The 23,660-nt window shown below is 44.7% G+C and overlaps 1 protein-coding gene across 7 annotated transcripts in view; it reads right to left on the bottom strand.

Annotated features, from left to right (window-relative positions):
* TWF2 (twinfilin actin binding protein 2) overlaps nucleotides 1-23,660 on the bottom strand; it is a 57,381-nt gene that overhangs the window by 5,802 nt on the left and 27,919 nt on the right. For 3 of the 7 annotated variants that reach the window (XM_053377536.1, XM_053377532.1, XM_053377534.1), the window contains 5 exons: nucleotides 17,528-17,706; nucleotides 14,348-14,443; nucleotides 11,868-11,972; nucleotides 7,163-7,177; nucleotides 2,696-2,728 (listed from right to left, as the gene is read on the bottom strand). In XM_053377536.1, coding sequence (XP_053233511.1) covers nucleotides 2,696-2,728; nucleotides 7,163-7,177; nucleotides 11,868-11,972; nucleotides 14,348-14,443; nucleotides 17,528-17,706 — 428 coding nt within the window. The remainder of the gene's footprint in view (nucleotides 1-2,695; nucleotides 2,729-7,162; nucleotides 7,178-11,867; nucleotides 11,973-14,347; nucleotides 14,444-17,527; nucleotides 17,707-23,660) is intronic. The other 4 variants (XM_053377533.1, XM_053377535.1, XM_053377537.1 and 1 more) reach the window with 3 other exon arrangements.

Genomic DNA, 23,660 nt, shown 5'->3' with positions numbered 1-23,660 from the left:
CCACAAGAGTGCCTTTGCCTGCCAGGAATGTGTCCTTGTTTGCATAATAATAATAATAATAATAATAATAATAATAATAATAATAATAATTTTATTATTTATACCCACCCATCTGGCTGGGTTTCCCCAGCCACTCTGGGCGGCTTCCAACAGAATATTAAAATACAATAATCTATTAAACATTAAAAGCTTCCCTAAACAGATAGAGAACAGTGTGGGATAGTGTTAAAACCTCTGGCTTTTGTGAGGCTGGAATCCAGCCTGCTGTTACACCCATTGCTCAGTCTACCTTTGCCTCTGGCCTCACCCACCACTGGCATGTGCCCACCCTTCCAAGGTTGCCCATAAGGTAGCAAAGTCTTCAGGCTGAAAGAGATTCCCCACTCCTAGTCTAAGATGTTGCCAACAGGTATACCACCTCAGATACAGAAGAGCTGCTTCACTAGGCACAGATGCCCGTTTTTTGGAGGTGAAATTTCTGCAATGGGTTCTGCCTTGACTTTGGGGGCGAGGGGGGGGGCGAGAGGAACCAGCCAGCTTTTCAAAACCCAGCTGGACTTGAAGGTGATGGCTTCAGCCCCACAGTCTTGAGCATGCACTCAGTGGGGCCAAGCAAGCATACGTGACTGATTGCACAATGGCAGGGAAAGCGGTTTCGAGTGTTGATGTAGGTTTTTGTTTCGTATTGTGTGCAAAGAGGATGTGGTCATTTTTCAATGGAAAGTACACAATTACTTTTTCTGTTGACCAGTATAATAAGAGTCAAACATGGGGGGGGGGGGAGGGAACGCCATCCAAAAATGTGGCCAAATGCTTTCGGTTGGACTGAGGTTGTGTCTGCAAGGCTTTGCCTACACCTGCATGGTGCACAAGTGCAACAGGAGGGCAGCATTAACATCTTCCCCCAATACACGCTCACACTAAACGTCACATTATGCACTTTCATAAGAATGCCATTCGCTATTCAGGTCAGCATTCCCTCTTCTAGAAAATTTCTCAATTCATATTATAAGAAGGCAGCACTAGCAACATAATCTGTCCCACTTTCACAGGGAAAGACCAGCCAAGAAAATGTACAGGGGTTCAGCCACATATCCTCCACTTCACTGTATAAACCAAGTTCCCAAGCAAACGAGAGCCAGTGTGGTATGGTGGATAGAGTGTTGAAATAGGACTGGGAGCCCAGGGTCCAAATTCCCATTCATGCATAAAGTTACGGCATGATTTGGGGCCAGTCACAATCTCTCAGCCTCCGCTACCCTACAAGTTTTGATATAGTTCGGGTTGGGGTGAAGACTACGTATACTACTTTTGAGGTGCTTGAAGTTAACATGGACTATAAACACAATCAAATGAATAAACAAACTAGGTAACTTACTATGATACTTGGCAGCTCAGAAGTGAGTTTGTACTTACTTTAAATGTAAGGTAATAAAAACAGAGGCTAAAAAGACTCTTTAGCCCTCACCTTCTTGTAATGCAACAAAAGAGAGCCAGTAGGCTGAAAAATAAGGAAGCCCTAGAGTCCCACTGGTTCCTGACCTCCCCAGCCCCCAAATTAAAGGTAAAGATACCCCTGCCCGTACAGGCCAGTCGTGTCCGACTCTAGGGTTGTGCGTCCATCTCACTTAAGAGGCCAGGGGCCAGCGCTGTCCGGAGACACTTCCGGGTCACGTGGCCAGCGTGATGAAGCTGCTCTGGTGAGCCAGCACCAGTGCAGCACAAGGAAACGCTGTTTACCTTCCCGCTATAAAGTGCTACCTATTTATCTACTTGCACTTAAGGGTGCTTTCGATCTGCTAGGTGGGCAGGAGCTGGGACCGAAAGACGGGAGCTCACCCCGCCGCGGGGATTCGAACCGCCGACCATGCGATCGGCAAGCCCTAGGCACTGAGGTTTTACCCACAGCGCCACCCGTGTCCCCCCAAATTACTCTTTAGTTAAATGATAAATTAATTCCACGACTGTGGATTTTATATATACCCAACATGGCAACATCCATGCACAAGGGGGGAGTGTCAACAGGCTTGGGGAAAACTCAAGGTTTACAAAATATTTTAATGAGGCTAATTTTAAGGAGTCATATTTATATTTCAGTATTTACATTGCTCTGTGCTCCACAAAGATTGCATCAGTAATGTTTAGGATACCCCAATAAGGCATTTGGAGAGAGAAACAGAGGCACAGAGAGGGAGGGTGGGGATGGCATGCCTGAAGTGATGTTGGTTGACTTGAGACTGGAACTTCTCACCACACCATGAGGGACTACAATGGATTAACTCAACACACTGCTGAGGCAGGAAGGAGGCAATTATTGTTTACCATTTCTGAAAATGGTTGCATTACAGGCCGCTGGGTAAAGTGGCTTCTACAGAACGACAGTAGCTCTTCCTCTTAAAAAGAGGCTTTGAGCTTGAGGTGAGAGCTGGCACATGCAAGAGAAGGAGCTCCACAAGGAAAACATAACTGTGAGGGAGGAGGAACACACATCACCAAGCCTACCATCTTCTCAGTGTAAGACTCCTGGGAATCTGAGTATGTACTGAGGGCAAGTGAAGAGAAGAAACAGGAACAGCAAATAAATGAAGAACCATTTGAGAAAACGGTTCATTGTAGAGGACAATGCTATATACAGTGTATTGGGGAATTGTCACCAAAAAAAGTGAAATAGACTTTGAGGAGGACAAGGGCCTACCATCTCACTGCTGGAGGCCAGGGAATGAAGATCCTTGGAGCACATGCAAAACAAAATGGCAACAAGGTTAGCTCTGTACTAAAGCCCTCCAGAAAGGAGGATCACCAATACAGAAATGGATCAGAGTTTGAGCCACGCTAAAGAAAGGCTTTGCGGTATCTAAACGTTTTAGCAAACCCTGACATTGTGCACAAGACAGCAAAATAGTTTCATGCATTTACCACAGGCCTTCTAATGGAGTTCATTCACACAGGGTTACTTTCATAAAAACTAGAAGAAATGCCACACAATTCCTTCATACAGAAATATGCAGAGAAGATGAAGAAGAAAGCAAAATACAGAATGGCCGCATTCAGATTATCTTATTTGGCTTAATAACAATATTATTGAAAGGACTTGATTACTATATGAACATATTATAATTGCTAATTCCATGAATATCTCTCTTAAATTAATGATAATGTTCGGTTTTGCTTATAATATGTATATGGTATCTTCAGGCCTTCAGTAATTTATACTTTGTTTGGTAATATTGTTTTCTTTTGGGAGAAAGGTATCATTGAAGAAAGATACAAAGAACAAATTAAAAAATAATGAGCCTTTTGGCCATGCACACAGTACTTTGCTCGTCCCTGTGAATGGGCTACAATTAACCAGGAAGTCTCTACTTAACCACAGTTTCATGTTTCCTCTGATCCAAGAAACTATGTTTACCAGTTACAGAACAAGTCAGGATCATAAACCACAGGCTGCAGTTGGTTTAGAATCTTCCATAACAGATAAGATGTGGTTAACCTGCAGTGGAAAACACTGGGATCTACTTTTTGGATAATTTCCAAAGCAGATCAAGTTTGATATACTGACTTGTGGACTAGCACAGTACAATAAAGTACTGACTTAAATAGACTAAGCGAAGCCATCGTGCTCTAGGGTTCAGAACCACCTGTCAGTCACAGACTCTGCAGTGGAACGAAGAGGCCCACTTGGTTCAAGTGACAGGATTTATTGACAGAACAATGTTTTTCGAGGTAACATGACCCTGAGCATCAGCCAGTTTTCCTGAACGGAGACATGGACTATGGGTCAGCGCATCAATCTCCATCTCCTAAAAAGAAATCTGCCAGCAACTTTTGTTACCATAAATGCTACTTTCTCCAGACACATTTCACATCTAGTATGGCACTCGTTCACAGTGTGATCCTATGTATGTCTACTCAGAAGAAAGCCCTATTGACTTTGGTGGGACATACAACCAGGTAACTGTGTCTAGAGGGTTGCAGCCTTGGACCCTGAAAAGGAAATGCTAAACTGTTCTCTCTCTGTCTCCGAAGATAAACATTGCAACAACAAGTTCTAAGAGAAACTACAATTCTGTCTTAAGAAACCACTCCTACGTTAATCTGAGCTAAAGAACTATGCAGGTTTCAGATGGACTAAAGAACCTTCAAATGCATTTTTATGTTCTGTTACAAGAAACCAGAATAAGATGGAAGGGTTTAATGCTGAAAGTCCGGAAATTCCCAAGCCTTAAGTCTACCCTTGGAACTCAGCCAATTATGGTATCCATCATTTCTCTACTTCTCTTTGGTAAACATCCACAATCAGAGTAATCTTAATGGTATGCGCTAAAAGCACAAAATATTGCCTCCCCAAAAGAGTCAGTAGCACCTTTACACCTGAGATTTCAGAAGGAAATCTGCACCGGTGTAACATTTGGATTATTTGACAGCCCATTTTTTCTAACTCCATAGAACATGGTATACTACTGAAGTCTTCACATTCATTCTTGGGTATTTCTGAACTAACACAAATTACTGCCATTTCAGAGACACCGTCCAGTACTGCGTGCCACACTCCAAATACCTTCCACACTTGCCTTGACACACACATTGAAGTCCCTATTTTTATTTCTATGCCTCTCCAAATTAACAAATGTTTTAAAGTGATATAATTGCCATAATTTCCAAATGATTTATTATGCAGAGTAGAACATTTCAATGGTGGCCCCATTCAAAAACTTTCCAACCTGGCATGCACATTCTAGCGCATGCAGTCATTCAAAATGGTTTTTAGACACCGTATAGAGTTTTCAAATTCATTGTAGAGAACGATCCAATGAAAACATCACATCTTTCTCAATGATACATTTTAACCACAGCTTTTTTTCAGAGTGAACATGGCAGAATGCAGTTCCAGCACCTCTCAGGTGGGTGCCATTGCCATTCTAAGAGAAAGAAGGAGGCATTCAGGGTGAGTTCCAGAACCTCTTTTTTTGATAAAAATAGCACTGATTTCAACCAAATCCATCCTATCCAAGGCCAACTTGAATGAAATATTTGACGGGGCGGGGGGGAGAGCTAAGCCTCACACCACATTTGTTGTTGTTGTTTAGTCGTGTCCGACTCTTCCTGACCCCATGGACCAGAGCACGCCAGGCACCTCTGTCCTCCACTACCTCCCGCAGTTTGGTCAAACTCATGCTGGTAACCTCGAAAACACTATCCAACCATCTCGTCCTCTGTCGCCCCCTTCTCCTTGTGCCCTCCATCTTTCCCAGCATCAGTGTCTTCTCCAGGGAGTCTTCTCTTCTCATGAGGTGGCCAAAGTACTGGAGCCTCAGCTTCACGATCTGTCCTTCCAGTGAGCACTCAGGGCTGATTTCCTTAAGAATGGATGCGTTTGATCTTCTTGCAGTCCATGGGACTCTCAAGAGTCTTCTCCAGCACCATAATTCAAAAGCATCAACTCTTCGGCGATCAGCCTTCTTTATGGTCCAGCTCTCACTTCCATACATCACTACTGGGAAAACCATGGCTTTAACTATACGGACCTTTGTTGGCAAGGTGACGTCTCTACTTCTCAAGATGCTGTCTAGGGAAGTAGAGACGTCACCTTGCCAACAAAAGTCCGTATAGTTAAAGCCATGGTTTTCCCAGTAGTGATGTATGGAAGTGAGAGCTGGACCATAAAGAAGGCTGATCGCCGAAGAGTTGATGCTTTTGAATTATGGTGCTGGAGAAGACTCTTGAGAGTCCCATGGACTGCAAGAAGATCAAACGCATCCATTCTTAAGGAAATCAGCCCTGAGTGCTCACTGGAAGGACAGATCGTGAAGATGAGGCTCCAGTACTCACACCACATAACTGATCACAGAACACGATACATGCCCACCATCTGAATGGCAGTGCCCATCAACTTTTGGGGGGTGGCCCCCTCAATTATTTTATTGGAGGGGTGTGCAAAGGTACCTTGGTCACTAGGAGTTGGCTCCTATGATCCACGGGCACTTCTAATTTGCAATTTACTAATGCTTTCAAAACCCTTGAAATTAGTATTATATTTAAAAGTGATGTGGGGGGGGGGAGGGAAAACCCTCTTAACGTCCTTTGGATTTGAAGAACAGGCGTGCAAAAGGATTTGGCCTTTTGCAAGAAGGCTGTCTTTTTTGCTGCACAGGGATGAAGGGATATTAAGAATAAAACCTGGGAGCAAGTTTTTAGTGAACTCAAAGGGACTTACTTCTGAGTAAACATGCACAGGGCAGTGCTGTTAAATTGTCCCATTTCCTTTAGGCTACTTACACAGCTTGCTTTTCCTACACTGATGTGACTCTGATGCAAGAACAGGACAGAGTACTACAGCAGAGAGCTTTTGAAAAGAACAAAACTAGTTTTGAGAGCATTCAACCTGAACACTAGAAGGTTGGGAAAGAAATGCCAAGGTGTGCCTAATGGGCCACCTGAATGCCGTCCTGGGAAGTCAGGCAAGTCACAGAAAAGCAACACTCCAAGAACTCAGCAACCTCTCTCTTGGGGTGAAAGAGCACAGAAGCACTGCACAAACAGGCACTCATGCGTTAGGCACAGAAAGGCAAGCATGGAAGAAATACAACTCACAACACACTGATTTCCTCCACCACCCTTTAAAGAAGCAGAGCCCCCCTTCTAGCACCAGCTAAAATCCACTGCTTGATTATGAAACCTGCAGTCAATAACGTGTGCCATTTTCCCTACTGGTCCATAACTGTTATCACCAGCCATTTGCCTCCAGTAAACAAACAGGTCAAGGCTAGCAGAGGCTTATCAATGGGGATCTGCTAGCGTTCCTTACCTAATTGTCCACTCTAATAAATTCTGCCCCCAGTCTAGTTAGACATGCCAAGGGCACTTGAAAACTAAGGCAGAGCGAGAAAGGGGCAATCTTAAGTTTTAAAGGGCTTAGCGAAGCCGGGGACAGGGATGGGCCCTTACATGTTAAATGCCTGACATGATGCTAGCACCTTGAGATACAAAGATTGCCCAATTAAACCTCTCTCTCTGTGTACGTCACTAGTACTTAACCCTATGGAAAAGATACCAGTACTAATACGTATTTCGGGCTTTTGTCGTCAGAGCTCTGCCCTTCACTCAAGGAAATTGGAAAGACAGAGAAATGATAGAAAGCAAGCAAGCAACAAGAAGCACTTACCTGGGCTGTTTTACCCTGCAAGACACAGGCAAAAAGCAGCTTAAATCAAACAAAACTAAAATAAGGCTCGTAGCAAGGCAACTCTGAACAAGAACATTGCTACTTCTGTAAAACAAGACAGAAGGCACAAGCCTGCCTGGACCTGGGCTTTCTACCCAGGCACCTCTGAGGCCAGTTGTGATGGCACAGTGGCAAGAGAGAGATGTTCTGTATGTGCTCAGAAGTGCTGTCTTCTGTAATAACAAGTTAAGGAATAACAGGAGACTTGGTTCCTGGACTGAAAATCCATTCCAGAGCAAGGTTACATAGCTGTTGTCTCATTAAGCAGCAAGGCAAGAATTGTCCTTAATGAGAGGCATCTCCATCCACTAACAGGCATCAGGAGGTAATGATACCTGAGTGCATGATGGGAGGGGACAATCCCTGCACCTTGACGATGAGTCCTTGGCAGTGCTAGGAAAAAAAGGGGGCAAAATGGAGCACGATAGGAGGGATTTAAGATAACTGTCCCTTGGCTTTGTAGCATCAGTTCCAAAATGGAAAACTGGGAGGATGGAATCAGAGCTTCTGATCCCCACAGCCCAGAAATGTGGATGCTCTGCACAATATCTATCCTTACAGTTGGGCCACCAGCATGAATGTCTTTCCAAACAGAGAGCATGTCGTGCAGCACAGCGCATAAGCTCCCAAGCTCAATTCCTCTCTCGAATGGAGGGTCAGCAGAGACCTTGGCTCAAGAGCTGGGAGAGAAGCTGCAAGGACTTGCTAGGCAAAATGGAGCAATGTCTCAACTCTGTACCAAGCAGCTCCTTGTGGGTTGCATCTAGTTGGTGTCCCCTCCACAGATAGAAGGCCCCTTCCCCTTGCGACCCCCTTGAGCTGGGCAACAGTTTGGGAGGTGGAAATTGCTGAGGATCATGTTGATCCCTCTGATGCTGGCAGGAGGCTCTGGAGTGTCCCAGGACAAGGGGACGGAGAGAATGTATCTGCCTGCCCAGGGACAATTCATTTACTTCTGTTTGCACATTATGGCACCCAACCAGGAGCACGAACAGTTGCAATTGCAGATGAATTCTGTCTACAAAGTACTCTCTCTGTGTTGTCAGGAGATGCGAGGGAGGCAGGGAGATATGCCACTGTTTAGGCTTTCACCGGTGATAACCAATTCTGACATCTCTCCTGCCACAGTGACAACAGAGGCCCTGCACGTTGACCCAGGAAAAAGAAGCTCTGAACAGAGAAGGACTCTCTGTCCTAACCACTCAGCCGTGCAGGGATGGCGATGGGCAGAGGCAGAGCTGGGCGCCTGTCAGCAGAAATATTGACATGCATATTCAGAGAAGGGTGCAGAACGAGAGGGGATAACTGGGCTGGGATTATTTCGACTGACTTGCTGAACAAGGAAATGAGAGGTGGGTGGACAGAAAGAGGCTGTATCTTTTGTACATGGGTCTGATATGTTGGGGGGCTGGTTGTGATTGAATGGTGGTGAAAGAATGGTCTTCTGCACATACTTGAAGATATTGCCTTCTGCAATATGTGGAAATGTAATGGGCAGGGCAAGCTGATTACAAAGACAAGGATCGAGGAAGGCAGGAACTGCTGGGGTGAGATGCATTTTTTAAAATGGCAAACTGTTGTTGTGTGGAGTTGATCAGATTTATCCATTCTCTGAGTGTCAGTCCAAAACAACCCCATCTATGCACAAAAAAGGACCTAACATCAGGTCTGGGTGAACCCCAAATGTTTGCAAATGTACAAAAAAAAGGTGAAAAACTTAAGCGGGGAAGTGAATCTCAAAAAACAGCCCAATGAAAACTAAACACGCTCAGTGGCCATGGAATGGGGGAGAGGAGGGAAAGGAACTAGGGGAGAAGAGGGAGGGGAATGGCACGGCCAGGATTGTTCCACACTGCAACACTTTGCTGCGGATGCTATCTGCATATACCGTGAGCGATCTCAATTTCTCCAAGCGCCAGAACACTTGCTCAAGAGAGAGACATCAGTGGGCTTGGGGAAAGATTTGCAGAATGACAAAATATTTGGTGGGGGGAGGAAACCTTTGCTAGGGAAATCCCCAAACATGATTATGCATGCTTAGTCAGCTGGAATGCTGACTCTGACTATGTGGGGGGGGGGGTAGACAGAAAACTGGGGGCAGCGAGGGTGGGGTGGAGTGCCCTGAGAGAGCGTGTGACTAGAAAGGCTCACTCCACACCGCAACATCAAGCTCCAGTAGTCTATATAAAATGATACTTGGTTTCAATATTTATGGAACTTTCCCAACATACAGAACGTTGAAATCAGGTACACACAAAGCTCTAGGTAAACTCTGATTATTAGAGAAAAATGGGTGGGAGGGGGGGACATGTTTGGTGCCTAAAATGCACACACCCACCTCTAACTTAGAGGCAAGATTGCTACCCAACTACTAATATCCCAGACCTCAACCTGGTCAGTACAGATACTGCAAGGTATATGGCAAACAAGTAACACAGACAAGAAATAAGTCACTATTTGGAGCTCTAAGTTTGGGAAGGGAGAAATTATCCTGCATTGGTTTTTTCCAGTCCACACCGACTGAACACCAATCCAAGTAACATCCCCCAGAACAGCAAATCCTTTTCAGCGTTTCCAGCAAAGCACAATACAATTTGGTGCTTCTCTTGCACTCCTAACACCGAGCAAAACAGGTATACTTTTTTAAATGAATTAAATTTAGACCATGACAGAAGCTTAAAGACGGAAACAAATGCAGAGGAATTTGGGAGACCCGACTTAATGAAACTAAATTTAGAGAGAATCCATTTTTGGGGTAGTTCTTCCACATCCTCCCTCCCTCGACTCCAAAGCAAGTGTTTTTTTGCCATCCTCCTTGCCTTCCCCACTCTAATTCTCTGTTTTTTAACAGACAGAAACCATTTTTATTTTTTACAAAAAAAAAATTACTTCTCCAAACCAACTCTCTTCCCCAGTCCATGTCCCTCAATCTCACTGATGTGGCGCAGCCGTTGTTGTTTTAAACACCTCTTGTCCATTCCTCCGGCTTATTCCTGGGGGGAACCACTGGCCCCACCTCAGTCCATGTCCCTCATCTGCAGTGGGGACAGGGCGTTCCTGGCTCTTCCCTGCTTTTACTTTTCCACCCACTCTCACCTTTATAAAAACACAATGTTAAGTCTCCCGGAAAGTGCTTGCCGCACATTTAAGTGTTTATCTTCCTGCACTTATAAGCTCATTTTAGAAACAGCTGAAAGCAATTTATTTCTGCCTGTTTTCAGGCTTCTGCATTAGCCCTTCTGGGAGAGAATGACAACATCCCAAAGGCTTAAGTCGGTGCAAATGACAACACTGGCTGGCGCACCAATAGTTGCTAAATCACCATTTGAGTTGACCATCATCTGTGGCTGGGAGATCGGAGCTGTCAAGGGTCAAATCCTGTCAGTTAAGAAAAACTGTCTGTATACTGTATATACATATTATACTAAAGGAGCAAGTGGCAATAGAAAACAATGCATGGAAGACTCAAATGGTGAAGGTGATAATGAAATAATACAAATTGAGAATTCTATTATTGAACAGTTACTGCATTTGTATAAGGTAATGGCCCATATAAATTTCTAAATCCCTGTAAAGTGCTGTGGCATCATCTTAACTTGGATGGCATTTTTTGCTTAAACTTGGAAGGCTATCTGATTCTACTCCCCACTCTCAGGCATAGAATAGGACCTCAGCTCTGAACCAATTGATAATTTATATCAACCGCAGTTCCATGAAGGTCTCAGATTGCCTTAAAGCAGAGATGGGGAAACTTGTTCCCTTCAGATGCTGTTGGACTCCAATTCCCATCAGCCCCAGCCAGCATGGCCAATGGTCAGAGATCATGGGAATTCTGCAACAACTGGAGGGCCAGAAGTTCCCTGCCCCTCTCAGGATTAATTTCTCCTTCTTCACTGCTTACCCCACAGGAGTAGGATGCCAGCATTATGGCTGTGAGAAGGGACAACTGTATGGGGAGACTGCTCAGCAGAGTAGTCAGAATTAATTGATTGACTACCAAAAATGATCTTGCCCGAATAAACCCAGAAAGCCATCGGAAAGCTACAGGAGCACACTTGTTTGGTTCAGGCAGATTAAATGCTGTGCCCTAAATTAGTGCTGACATCATTGCTGTGTAGAATTTGGCTGCACAGTGGTTGCAAAGCTCCTACTGGACAGCGCCTGTGACGGGAACTGCACTGGGTGGGGGCACGGATTCATCTCCCCATATGGCTATGTTCTGGGACTGACAAAGGTGGGCAACTGAGAAAACACAACAGCGAGGCATGAAGCAGGTAAGGAGAAACTGCAGAAACAGACTCTGCAAGGGGGTAATGGCACAGGAATGGAAATTTGGAGGCAGGGAGGAGAAACTATACCCATAGTAGTTTGTGCCTTGAGAAGCTTTCCACCCAATATTGCAAATTTTCAGTTTCCTTAGCCAGTGTGCACAGCCCAAAGAGAGGTGGCGGAGGAGGGGACACTGTTATGGCCACCCCTCTCTGCCACCAGCAACAAGGCTTTATCCCCCAGTCTAATAGAATGCACACTGGAAGTTGCTCTGCTTGCTCTATGAGGCATAATAGTGCCAAAGGAAAACCATGATTAGCTGGGCAGGATCACCAAGCAATCGTTTGGATCAGTGCCACAATGTGCCGCCTCTCACCTCGTTGATGCGGATCTGCTGGAGCTCTTGTTCAGCTGCAGTCAGAGGAGCCGGAGCAGAGTAGGACGACACGTGCTTCTGGTAACCGCTGAGCGAGATGTCTTCCTGTAGTCAGACAGAGGTGATGTAGCAGCCACAGATATGGTTCAAAGTACAACAGATATGAACGGGGGCACATTTTCTTATGGGCTACATAGGTCAATGGCTGTGAACCTTACACACAAAGGCAACTCCAGTTAATGTTATCAGCTGGCTTTGGTGTGCAGGGCCAGGAATAGCAACTCACTGTTAGCATCAACGCTCTTAACAAGCTCTCGTTTAAAACTGCAGCATAGCACACATTGCTAAAAGGGGGCACCACCTATTTCCAACATGGTAAAAGAGCACTTAACGCTTTAACTCATGGGTAGGCAAACTAAGGCCCGGGGGCAGGATGCGGCCCAATTGCCTTCTCAATCCGGCCCGCAGAGGGTCCGGAAATCAGCTTGTTTTTACATGAGTAGAATGTGTGCTTTTATTTAAAATGCATCTCTGGGTTATTTGTGGGGCATAGGAATTCGTTCACCCCTCCCCCATATAGTCTGGCCCCCCACAAGGTCTGAGGGACAGTGGACTGGCCCCCTGCTGAAAAAATTTGCTGACCCCTGCTAACTGATCAAAGAAAAAGGAGCAGTAGTGGCTGGCAGGTGGTGAAGGGAGGATAGTGTTGCTTACCTGGCTTCCCAAATCTGTGCATGACGTCTGGTTACTGAGAGAAGAGGGGCAAGGAAGCAGGTAGCTCAGCACAGTGCGGCTGCAGCAGTGGAATCGACCCAATGCTCCAGCCACTGCCCCTACACAGAGCTCTCCACTTCTCAGTAATTGGCAGCGCCATGAGCCACTGAGAAGTCAGGTAAACAATGTCGCCCTGCCCTGACAGCTGCTACTGGAAAGGAGTTCTTTGGTCAGTTTCACTATGATCCAGAAACAAGGGCAAGGAATGCATTTGTATGTAATGCTAGACCATGCTGTGGTGCAACAAGACCGAGCCTGTGCAAGTCACGGGCACATGTGTTCTCTCCCCAAAGCATCCATGAGAAAAAGTGAAGAAACATCTGTTCTTCATTAACCAGGGCAAGCAGAGTCTGAACTGTAAATGGTGGTTCAACTTAACTATGGCTTTCTAAAACAAGCCAGCTTAATAAACCATGGTTCATCAAGCTGGTTTTATTTGGAGTAAACCACAGTTAAAATCAACCTACTGTTTGTCCAGGTTCAGACCTAATGCTAGGCTGTGCTTAGAGAAAAATGGAAGCAAAAGCTTTCCAATTCTTCCCTATGGCAAACTGCAGAGACTCCTCCACCCAAAGAAGATTGCAGGTGTTGGCAACAAGCCCACACAAGTTTGACTCTGTTGCTGGAGGCATGGGGACCAGCCAATGCTCAAACTGGTTAACAGCATAGAATCACAATGTTTTCAATGTAAAAGGCATAGCTTAAAAGAATAAATATGCCACCACTGAGAGGAACTTGTCCAATGTTAGCTGGTCAAGTACACTGGGCTTAGTATTAGATTTCCTGTCAAATGACAGGCATGTCTTGAGGATTTCACAGTTATTTAGAACTACTGAAGGTTGCAGACAAACAGAAATGCAAGATTCCTCCCACGCTATATAGTGTGATCTCATTTCATGAGCAACGCTGCCACCTTATGGTGCTTTCCTATAAAGCCAGAGTGCCATGAAAACCATGGCTAGCAAACCAGGGTTTGCTATTGCATCGTGTGTAGAATCATGGACTACCCAAGTTTCATATCAGTACACCCACCCAAAAGGGAGTGCTCAAACTTGATGTTAAGCCTATGTGCCTCCTTTCCTTTCTGTCTTTCATCCATCCACCTAGGAGTACTGCTCTAATTATGGAGAGGAAGGGTAGACGAGAAAGGGCCTTAATGAAGACCACACAGCCCAAACTCCGACCCTCACCAAGTGTGGATCCAAAAGGATTAATAATAATAATAATAATAATCACAAATTAAATAAATCTGTGGTGGGGGGAAATGGGAAACACTGAAGATCTCAGTTAGTTTAAGAACTTAAGAAACCTGTTGTATCAGGCCAAAGGTCCATCATCCTGTTCACACAGTAGCCACCTTGATGCCCATGGAAAGCCCAAAAGCAGGACATGAGAGCAACAGCGCTCTCCCTACCTCTGCCAGAGGCATACTGCCTCTAACAGTGGAGGTCAAACACAGCCATCATGGCTAGTAGCCACTGATAGCTTTTATCTTCCAGTTTCCCAGAAAGCTTTTATTACTACTGTTAACACACTTGATTTTCTTCTGCCTTAAAGAACTGAAAACTACTCAAAGGGTGTGTGGGGGAGGGGGTTAAATTGACCCAGAAAAACGCCTGCTTTCTAGATGTAAGGTTCTCAGCAACACGGTACAAGACAACAATGGCTGAGGCTCTCCCTGACGGCCCTGCTGCATATTGCCGTACCTTAACTGTTCCAAAGAGCTCGTCCTTCACATGCCCTCCTCCAAACTCTTTCTTCACTGTTGCTCTGGTTGCTGCATAGAGCATCTTCAGTCTAACCTGGTCATACAGAGAGAAACATCATTGACAAGGACAAGTCATTACATGAGTATGAAAACATAATTAATAATAATAATAACAAGAAGAAGAAGAAGAAGAAGAAGTAGAAGAAGAAGAAGCAGCTGCCTATCAGACTGGGTTGCCCCAACCACTCTTGGGTGGCTCCCAGCACAATATTAAAAATACAAGAAAACATCGGCCATTAAAAACTCCCTTAAACAGGGCTGCCTTCAGATGTCTTCTAAAAGTCATATAGTGAATTATCTGTCTGACATCTGATGGGACGGTGTTCAACAGGGCAGGCACCACTACCAAAAAGGCCCTCTGCCTGGTTCCCTGTAACTTCACTTCTCACAGTGAGGGAACCGCCAGAAGGCCCTCAGAAATGGATGTTGGTGTCCAGGCTGAACGATGAGGGTGGAGGTGCTCTTTTAGGTATACAGAGCCAAGGCTGTTTAGGGCTTTAAAGGTCAGCACCAACACTTTGAATTGTACTTGGAAATGTACTGGGAGACAGTGAAGATCCTTTAGGATTGGTGTTATATGGTCCCGGCTGCTGCTCCCAGTCACCAGTCTAGCTGCTGCATTCTGGATGAGTTGTAGTTTTCGAGTCACCTTCAAAGGTAGCCCAGTCTCCCAATTACAATGGTCATGGAATGCTGTAACTGCAGGGTTTTACATTTGTGTGTTCTGAGCACATTCTTTATTAAGGAATATGTCCCCTTGCTAATATTTTTAGATAGCCATCTTCAAACTACTGTTCCAAAATACATTCAGACAGACTAGAAAGTAAACCATGTGAGGGCTTGCAAGTATAAAATCTATAGAGCTGCCAATATAAGCAATTACACAGAGTCAATTGAACTGGCAGCTATTCCCCAGGAGGTATTATGGATGATCTTATCACAGAGTTCAACATCAGGACTTGGGGGATGGTTAGCAACTATTGTTCCTATTACTGTAACCTTTTTACCTTAACTGCCTTCACAGCTAGCAGGGTTTTATGTTTTAATAACTGGGTGAAATATTCAAGTTTATTGATACTTGGGTTAACCTCCACCCCCAGCCAAGGAAAAAAAATCCCTTGAACCTCTCTCATACTGTTGGTGGCTATGTATGAAGGCTGTTAGCACAGGTAAGACACAGAAATATACATATTTCAATATAAAAATATTTATACTCTGCCATTTGAATTAAAAATAAAAATCTTCAAAGCAGTTCAAATTTAAAATCCAAATATTTTTTTAAACTATGAATTAGGCAAAATGCCACAAGCAGAACAGAAGAAAATTAGTAACTCATTAGTTAAATGGTAAAAAGAAAGTCAGCAGGGCACACACATTGTATTCCCTCAAACTCAGTCCTGCAGACCTTCTGAAAAAAGCACCTCCTTTGCTGCCTGTCTAAATGTTAGCACAGCAAAACTTCCCAGGAAGGAGTTCCACAATTCTGGCAACATTTCTGGTGCCACTGTTAAAAAGACCTTGTTCCAGAGAGTAACCATACACTACACTGAAGAGAAGAAAAGGATCCAGATCAGAACCTCCATGGAAAATCTCAAAATACAGGCAAATTCATATGGGAGCCCCAAGGATTCACAGCAACCTTCCCCAACCTGAGGCCCCCTTAGATGTTGCTGGACTCCAACTCCCATCATCCCTGACTATTGGCTATGCTGTCTGGGTCTGATGGGAACTGGAGTCCAACAACATCTGGAGGCCACAGGTTGGGGAAGGCTGATTTAGGAGTTTTATGATTTTGTATTATTAAAATATTTATCAACTTCACTTTCATAGAAAATGCAACAAGGTGGTGATTTAAACATGGGTGCCGATTTAAACATGGGTGTCGTACGTTCCCTTCAGCTTACCATAGTCAGAATTCTGGCAGTGTCAATCTCCACACAACCCCTCCATATTCTAGCCATCAAAGGTTTTAACTATGCAAAAACCATTTTAGAGTAATGTGTGGTCTGCATTTTATTTATTTATATTACTCTTCCTTGTGTGTGTGGTGACCAGGGTCAGGACTTTATTTGTGGTGCTACTTCTTCAGCTGCTGTGGAACTCCTTCCCTCCTGAGATATGGCTGGTGCCACCAAACGTACCTTGCTTTCTGCCACCGTCTAAAAACATAGCTATTCACTCCAGGCTTTTGTAAGGGAGTGAGCTTTTAGGTGGAGACTTGCAAACGGGTGTTTTTAAAAGGCTCTTATTTCAGCTGGCTCTGGTGTTTAAATTGTTGGCTTAAGTGCACGAACTGTTTTTACCAATTTTTATTGTAACCTGCCCTGTAATGACTTTTTGATGAAGGGTGGCATAGAAATGCATTCAATACATAAACGGGGGAGAATGTTTCCACTGATTTAGCTGATGATCCTTTAAAGAAACCTGGGGTGATCTGGGAAAGAGCTAGGGAAAAAGAATGGGAGCACTTCTCACAGTAATGACAAGCCATGTTAAAACATTGCCTGTGTTGGCCTCCAGATGGCATGCTAGTCTAATAAGAGCGGAGATTATAGGAGCAAGAGTTCTGCAAGATTCTTTCAGAGTAGTTCACCACACAAATGCCTGGGAATGCAAGAATGTGTAAATGGCAGTAGATAAGTACAACCCTCCGTATTTACCCTTGTCCACAGAAATATTATATGATGAAACAATAGGATACATTAAGTCCTTAAAGTTATCATCTCTGTTTGTAGGGTTGTTGTTTTTTAATCAAGTGATGATCCATTGGACTGTTCTGTAAAGTCTGTTTTGAATGAATTCCTAAACATGGTGAGAAAGAATCACCTCCAATTTCCACATGATATTAAACCAGGGGTAGCGAACCCCTGGCCTATGGGCTGATCGTAGCCCTCTAGGCCATGTTGCCCAAACTGTGCCCACCTGCCCATCACTGGTGATGTCAGCTGGTGGGTGGAAGGACCGTGTTCAGTCTTGCATTGGCTGCACGATCCTCTTCCCAGAAGGGAACAGGACCTACTTTTTCACCTACAACCCACTGCATAAACCAGCTACCCATGCCGGTTCAGCTCTGAGCCCTAGGAGGCTAAAGTCAAGCAGAAACAAAGCAGAGGCTTACAGGAGAGTTGTCAGGAGACCAGGAGATGAAGAGCCACTCGTAGCCCTGTGCATTCTGGGTGTCCAGGCGGTAGAGGATGTAGCATGGCTGCAGCTCATCCAGCAGCGGCAGCACAAATGAGTCATAGTCCTTATCCCAACGTCGAGACAGTTCTTTGTAGGCTCCAAGCACCAACTGCTCTGCAAGTTGGAGGGGGCGGGGCAGAGAAAACGAAAGAACTGTGAGCAAAAAGATGTGGCACTTAAACGCAGCATCGGTCATTTACAACCAGGGCTAAGGGAACCTTCTGCAGCCCCAGAACCACATGCAGGCAACTTTCTGGAGGTTACAGGACAGTGGTGGGCAGAGCCTTTGTCTTTGTACAGTGGGCTGTATACATCTCAGCCATGCAAGCCAAAAGTTTCTACACCTGCCCACCCTGCCAAAAAAAAAGAGGAAAATTTTCAAGGATGCATTCTAGCCAGGCAAAAGCACCTGAGGAGGGTGTGATGAAGAGATTCCCAAGAGCTGGAGAGAGGCTAGGAGGTCTAGGGGGCTGCAGTTGGGCCACCCAGACCTTTTCTAAATCAAGGGTGAAGAACTTGCCACCTTCTCCCGCCAACCCAGATACTTTGGTAAGGCCCACACACGCTTGGTTCATCATCATCATCATCATCATCATCATCATCATCACCACCACCACCACTACCTTAATTTGTTGAAACTATGCTCAAGGCAGCTTACAACATGACAAGATTTACATAATTACAAACATAACAGAAGTCATAAACAATAAATAAAACGCATCAAAAAGTACACAACTTAATGGAAACAATTTCCACATAAATCATAAGATCTGAAACTAAAGATACAACAACATCAATAACAGCAACAGCTGTCTCAACTCCCCGTAAACAATACTCCAGCCCAAGAATCTGTTCAACAGCCTCAGCTTTTGTAGCTGGAGTCAGTCAGCACTCTACTCTCCCAGGCCAGATGGGAAAGGAACAGTAAGGCAGGGTGCAGGTCTTACAAGGCTTACAGCCAATATGGTCTCATTTAAAACAACACAGATAAAAATTAAGAACAGTTGAAAAGAGGAGTCCTCGGTGCTAAGCAGCAGCCACAGTCCTTGTGAAGCCTGTCAAGCCCCGCCCCAAGCCAAGTGGAAGGAGGCAAGGGCAGGGCCCTTCAGGCCCTAGGCAGGCAGTCCTCCTTGGTTGCAATTACGAGCATCTTGGCTTTCCTTCCTTCTGGGAACCCCCGCTCACTCTTTTTGGTCAGAGAGACAGATCTGAGCACTTTGTGGGCAAAAAGTTCTGCCACGTTCCCTATGGCTGAAAAGAGGCGATAGTTCTGTTTCATGGGTTATGGAAAAATAAAAGGAGTTGGGTGCAAAGACAGAACGTCTGCATTATGTATTGGTCTTCTTCACTCCCAAGAGCACAACTCTAGGAACACAGCAGGAATGGCAGACCTGTGATCCTAGAGCCGCTCTCCTTCACTGTTGAGAACGACACCCTTATTCTCCATCACGGAACTGAAGGGGGAAATCTGTTCATGGAAGTGCCTCTTGAACGGACTGCATAAGGTTACAGAAGAGATTGGAAGGGGCACAGAAGAGATGCAGAAAGCGCAAGGACCGTGTGCCTCCCTCTTCCCCCAACCCCAGCATGCTGCTGTCAGACTGCAACTCTGGCAGGGCAAGAGTTTTCAAAAGCGAGACCCATCCCTGACTGTGTTTCTTCTCAGCATATATTGGAACACCCATTTTATGTTGACACAGCTGTAAGGTTCTGGACAATCCCTTTTGAAATACAAAGGGCCATCTGGCAATGATAATAACCTGGCAGCCCTATAGATTACATAATGAAACCAGCTCCTATGTATGTGTATAAAAAAGAAGCCCGGCCTAGAGACTTTGCCACCGACAAAGGGAGCACTAATACTCTGAGTCATGACTTGCTTTGCTACATGCAGAAAGTCTCAGGTTCAAATCTAACACTGCTACTTAAGAGCATTGGGTAGGGGAAATACCTGTGTGCCTGAGACCTTCCAGTCAGGATAGACTGTCCAGTACATGGGACAACAGTTGGCTCCAATATAAGGCAGCTTCATGGGATTTTATGTTGGGGGGAAACAGAAAACCTTTCTGCTTGGGCTATATTTCTACATCAGGGCGAAGGCAAAGCAAGATCCCAGAGGGGTAAACAATGTGATTACTCTGAATGTACCTATCAGCCTATAATCAGAGCTACTGAGTTAGGCAGAAAATATGAAAGCACTCCAGGCCCCGAGACAGTGACCACTTGGCTGGGTAAGTGACAGCTGTCTGTTGCATCATTTGTTTTGTTTCTACTGCAGACCCATTTCCCAAGGGCTATGTTTTTCGGGAACCCTCGAGTGCCCATGTTAACTCGCTCTCCGATTCACTCATGATAAACAAAAACAAAAAAGGGGCCAAGAAGGTCACAAGGACCTTTGCCAGAACTCAACCTCATAAAAACATAACAAAATGTTTCTCCTTCAACTTGCGGCCCAGATGTTGCTGGTCAACAGATCCCATCATCCCTGACCACCAGCCATGCTGGCTGGGGCTAATGGGAGTTGGGAGTCCTGAAACATCTGCAGGCCTGAAGTCCCATGCCCCTAGGCTAGAGCCACCCAGGCCTCCTGCCTGCTTGCCAAATCTCCTTGACCATTCTTGTCCTTATAAAGCTATCCCCTGTAGTTTCAGGTCAGCAAAAAAAAGGGGGGGTAGAGAGAAATTAGGAATGTGGGTGTCACTGTGGGTGTCACTCAGGCTGCGGAGACAGCCCCGGAAATGTCCACTTCCCTCTAGGATGCAAAACATGCCCTCAGCTAGCAGCTATTTCCTGCCCTTTCATTTACTGCTACTTATGCCACCTTAGCAAGTTTTTGCTTTTACGGAAAGTCGATTTAACCATCTGAGAGCTTTCAGTCTGCTGTTTAAAAACTGACTGAAAAAGTGAGTAAATATTGCAGTTCAATCAAAGATAAAATTCTATTTGACCTCCTGAGGAATGATGCATCCAACTACACACACACAACTTTGTGGTTCAATTATCTTTGTGAAACACTGTGTGATGCACTTCTACAGTTTCCTGTTCTGACAAGTTTGCCACAACCCTTGGTCCCACAATGAAGCAGCAATGCAAACCATCAATGGCCAGCACATGATATGGTGGAACCATGTTTCTGAAATGGAAATATGTATACAGTTGATGGGGAAATGAAAGGAGCAATTATTAATGAACTAAATGAAAATTCTAATTTGGAGTGCATCCAATCTAACCAGTTTTGTTTGTTTGTTTGTTTGTTTGTTAGGAGGTGGCTGGAGAACCTCCAATGAACAGCCATATATGGTAACTCAGCATCCCTAGTTTAATGCTCTGTTTCTAGATTTTCTTGCACACAAATTTGAACCTTCTTAAAGACCTAAAAAACTTTCCACCATTAGTTTGGATAGATAGAATTATTACCAGTCACGATGGCTCTGCCTATCCTCCTGCCTTTCTCTTTTATTCTTTAAACACACGCGCGCGCACACACACGCAAAGGTGCACATGTCCATTTAACATTATGGGAATAAACATAGATGAACTGCAGATACATTACAAATCAGAAACTGCCCACTCAAGCAAGAAATGACATCACAATGGAGAAGCAAATTGCACACTGGGAAATATGATGCATTATGGATTACCTACAAATATACCACTTTGGAATATTGGTGGCCTACCACATGACTTAAGGTTCCCAGGGAGCCACAGTCCATTGTCGCTTCGCAGTGTATGCCCACAATGCTTTTCTGTTTGTCTGGAGGTGGCCCATGCCTGTTTCAAACATTTGTTTATTTCCTTACATTTCTACCCTGCCTTTTCTCCATCACAGAGCCCAAGACAGCATGCATATGGTTCCCAAGCAGCCTCCCATCCAGGCACAGGCCAGACCCAGGCCTACTTGACCACAGCAAATGGTGACCTCAAGTGCCTTTAGACCACATGCGTACAAGCAATGAAACAACAAACCAGGCCTTCAAATATGTGCCTGATCTTGGCCCGTCAATTATCAGTCAATCTGAAGATGAGAGATCAGGGAAAACACTTTCAGGATTCTTCACACAAACCCTGAATTGTCTCTTTAATTCTCTGCAAACAATAGGAAAACAACAATATGTCACAAACAAACAATGCAACAGCTTGAACAGCAGCAGGTCAGGCAGCCAACACATGTGGCCTTTTTTTTTTAACCTGTTCGGTCATGTTACAACAGGGACCATGCCAGAATGCTGCTGACCTCTTGCAATCTGCACACGCCCCTTAACACAAATTCCCCTTCCACTAAGTTCCACCCTTTCGACAACGTATTATTTCATCGAAAGCAGGCAGTCACCACTTTCCAGAGGAATCACTGCTGCTCAAAGTGAAAACCTATGGACTCTGTCACATGACATTGGGAATGAACCTGCCATACGCGCTGCAAGCTGCCTCATACCAAGTCAGACACCACCCATTAATGGAGCCTAGCACTTTGCCTACTCCAACAGGAGAAGCCCTTCGAAGTCTCAGGCAGCCAGTCTTTCCCATTAACTTCTGCATGTCAAGCATATCCCTCTCCAAAAGGAATCAAAGACTGGAGTCAGGGCTGCATACACTGTGCACATATGGGCAAGCACAGAAAGACTTCCTGCCTGGAGGTAATCCTGACTCACCACAGGCAACGAGGCAAGTGGCTATTTTCAAGCCTGAGCTAAGGCTAGCTCACCTGGTGTCACAGCTACATGCTTCACTCCCTTCTAATATACAACCTTCTTTCTTTTCTAATAAGTAACCCTGTTGTTACAGAAAAGAAAAAGAGGGGTAAAAGAGGGAGGTGATCAGCAAAAGGAGGCCTTGGGTTTGAATCTGTTCTTCACTGAGGCATCTTTTTTTGCATTATTGTATTTATCGACTAAAGATGCAAGTTGCATCACCAGCAAGTTCCAAGATCTAAGTCAGGAAACTGGCAAGTAACCTTGCAGAAACCGCAAGCAGACAGAGGTGTAGTTATGAAACACTTAGGCAACCCTTTTTTGTACTTTACGTCACAGGGTGTAAAGGTGCTGTGGCTGGTTGTTAACATTCAGATCTGCTGTCTTTTTTATTACCTGGCTCTTTGTTAAAAGAAGAATCGTCTTAAGCAGGATACATTAACATTTTGCTTTGCTGATTTAGAGCACAATCCCCCTCTCCTCCCGATGCTAATGACTGGAGGGAGTCAGGGTTGATACACTGGCTTCTTGTCAACAAAGAGAAGATTGTCTGGGGAAGCGAGACTTTACCATAGTGGAGACCACTGTTGTACTCAGGAGTGCAGAATGACACCATCAATGCTTATTCCACCAGTAGAAGCAGATGAACTACAGTCCAACAATATATTGAGGACACCATCTTGGTACCCCTTATTATCCATGGTAAAATCACTTTTCTTTTCATGATCTCTCAATTTACACTACCACACATTTGCTTATTGTCTGAGGCAAACAAAGAAGTTGCCCAGAAATCAAGCATCTACAGGAGAGAAAGTGGCTGGCTGGAGATATCTAGATTCAAAAGACTGAAAGATTCAAAAGACTGAAGGAAAGTGAGATTTTAAAATCAAGTAACTACAGGAGAGAAAGTGGCTGGCTGGAGATATATAGAAATGTACAGTTGGGTACCTCTCAGCTGGCCCAACACCAATCAGAAACACTTATTGCCACTATTTTTCAACCCCACCCCAACCCAAAGAAGCAGGTATTTTTAGATTTGCCAGTGTGCCTTTGTAGTTTGGGGTTAGCCACAAGACACAGATACTCAAAGGAGTTGACTAGAAGCACACCTACAGTTCTGGTCCCCTCATCTCAAGGAGGATACTGTAAATCTGGAAAATGTTCAGGATAAGTTTTTCTCCCTCTTGTACAATACCAGAACCCAGCACCATCCAATGAAATTGAATGTTGGAATATTTAGGACGTAAAAAAAGACGTACTTCTTCACACAGTGGAATTTGCTCCCACCAGATATAGTGATGGTCACTGACTTGGATGGCTTTAAAAGAGTGTGAGACAAATTTATTGAGGATGGCTACTACCCACAATGCACTCAAAGCC

This window comes from Podarcis raffonei, chromosome 2 (genome assembly GCF_027172205.1).
Source record: "Podarcis raffonei isolate rPodRaf1 chromosome 2, rPodRaf1.pri, whole genome shotgun sequence".
Taxonomy (NCBI): Eukaryota; Metazoa; Chordata; class Lepidosauria; order Squamata; family Lacertidae; genus Podarcis; species Podarcis raffonei.
The sequence above is the reverse complement of the archived record's forward strand: the minus strand, read 5'-3'. Positions and strand labels throughout refer to the sequence as shown.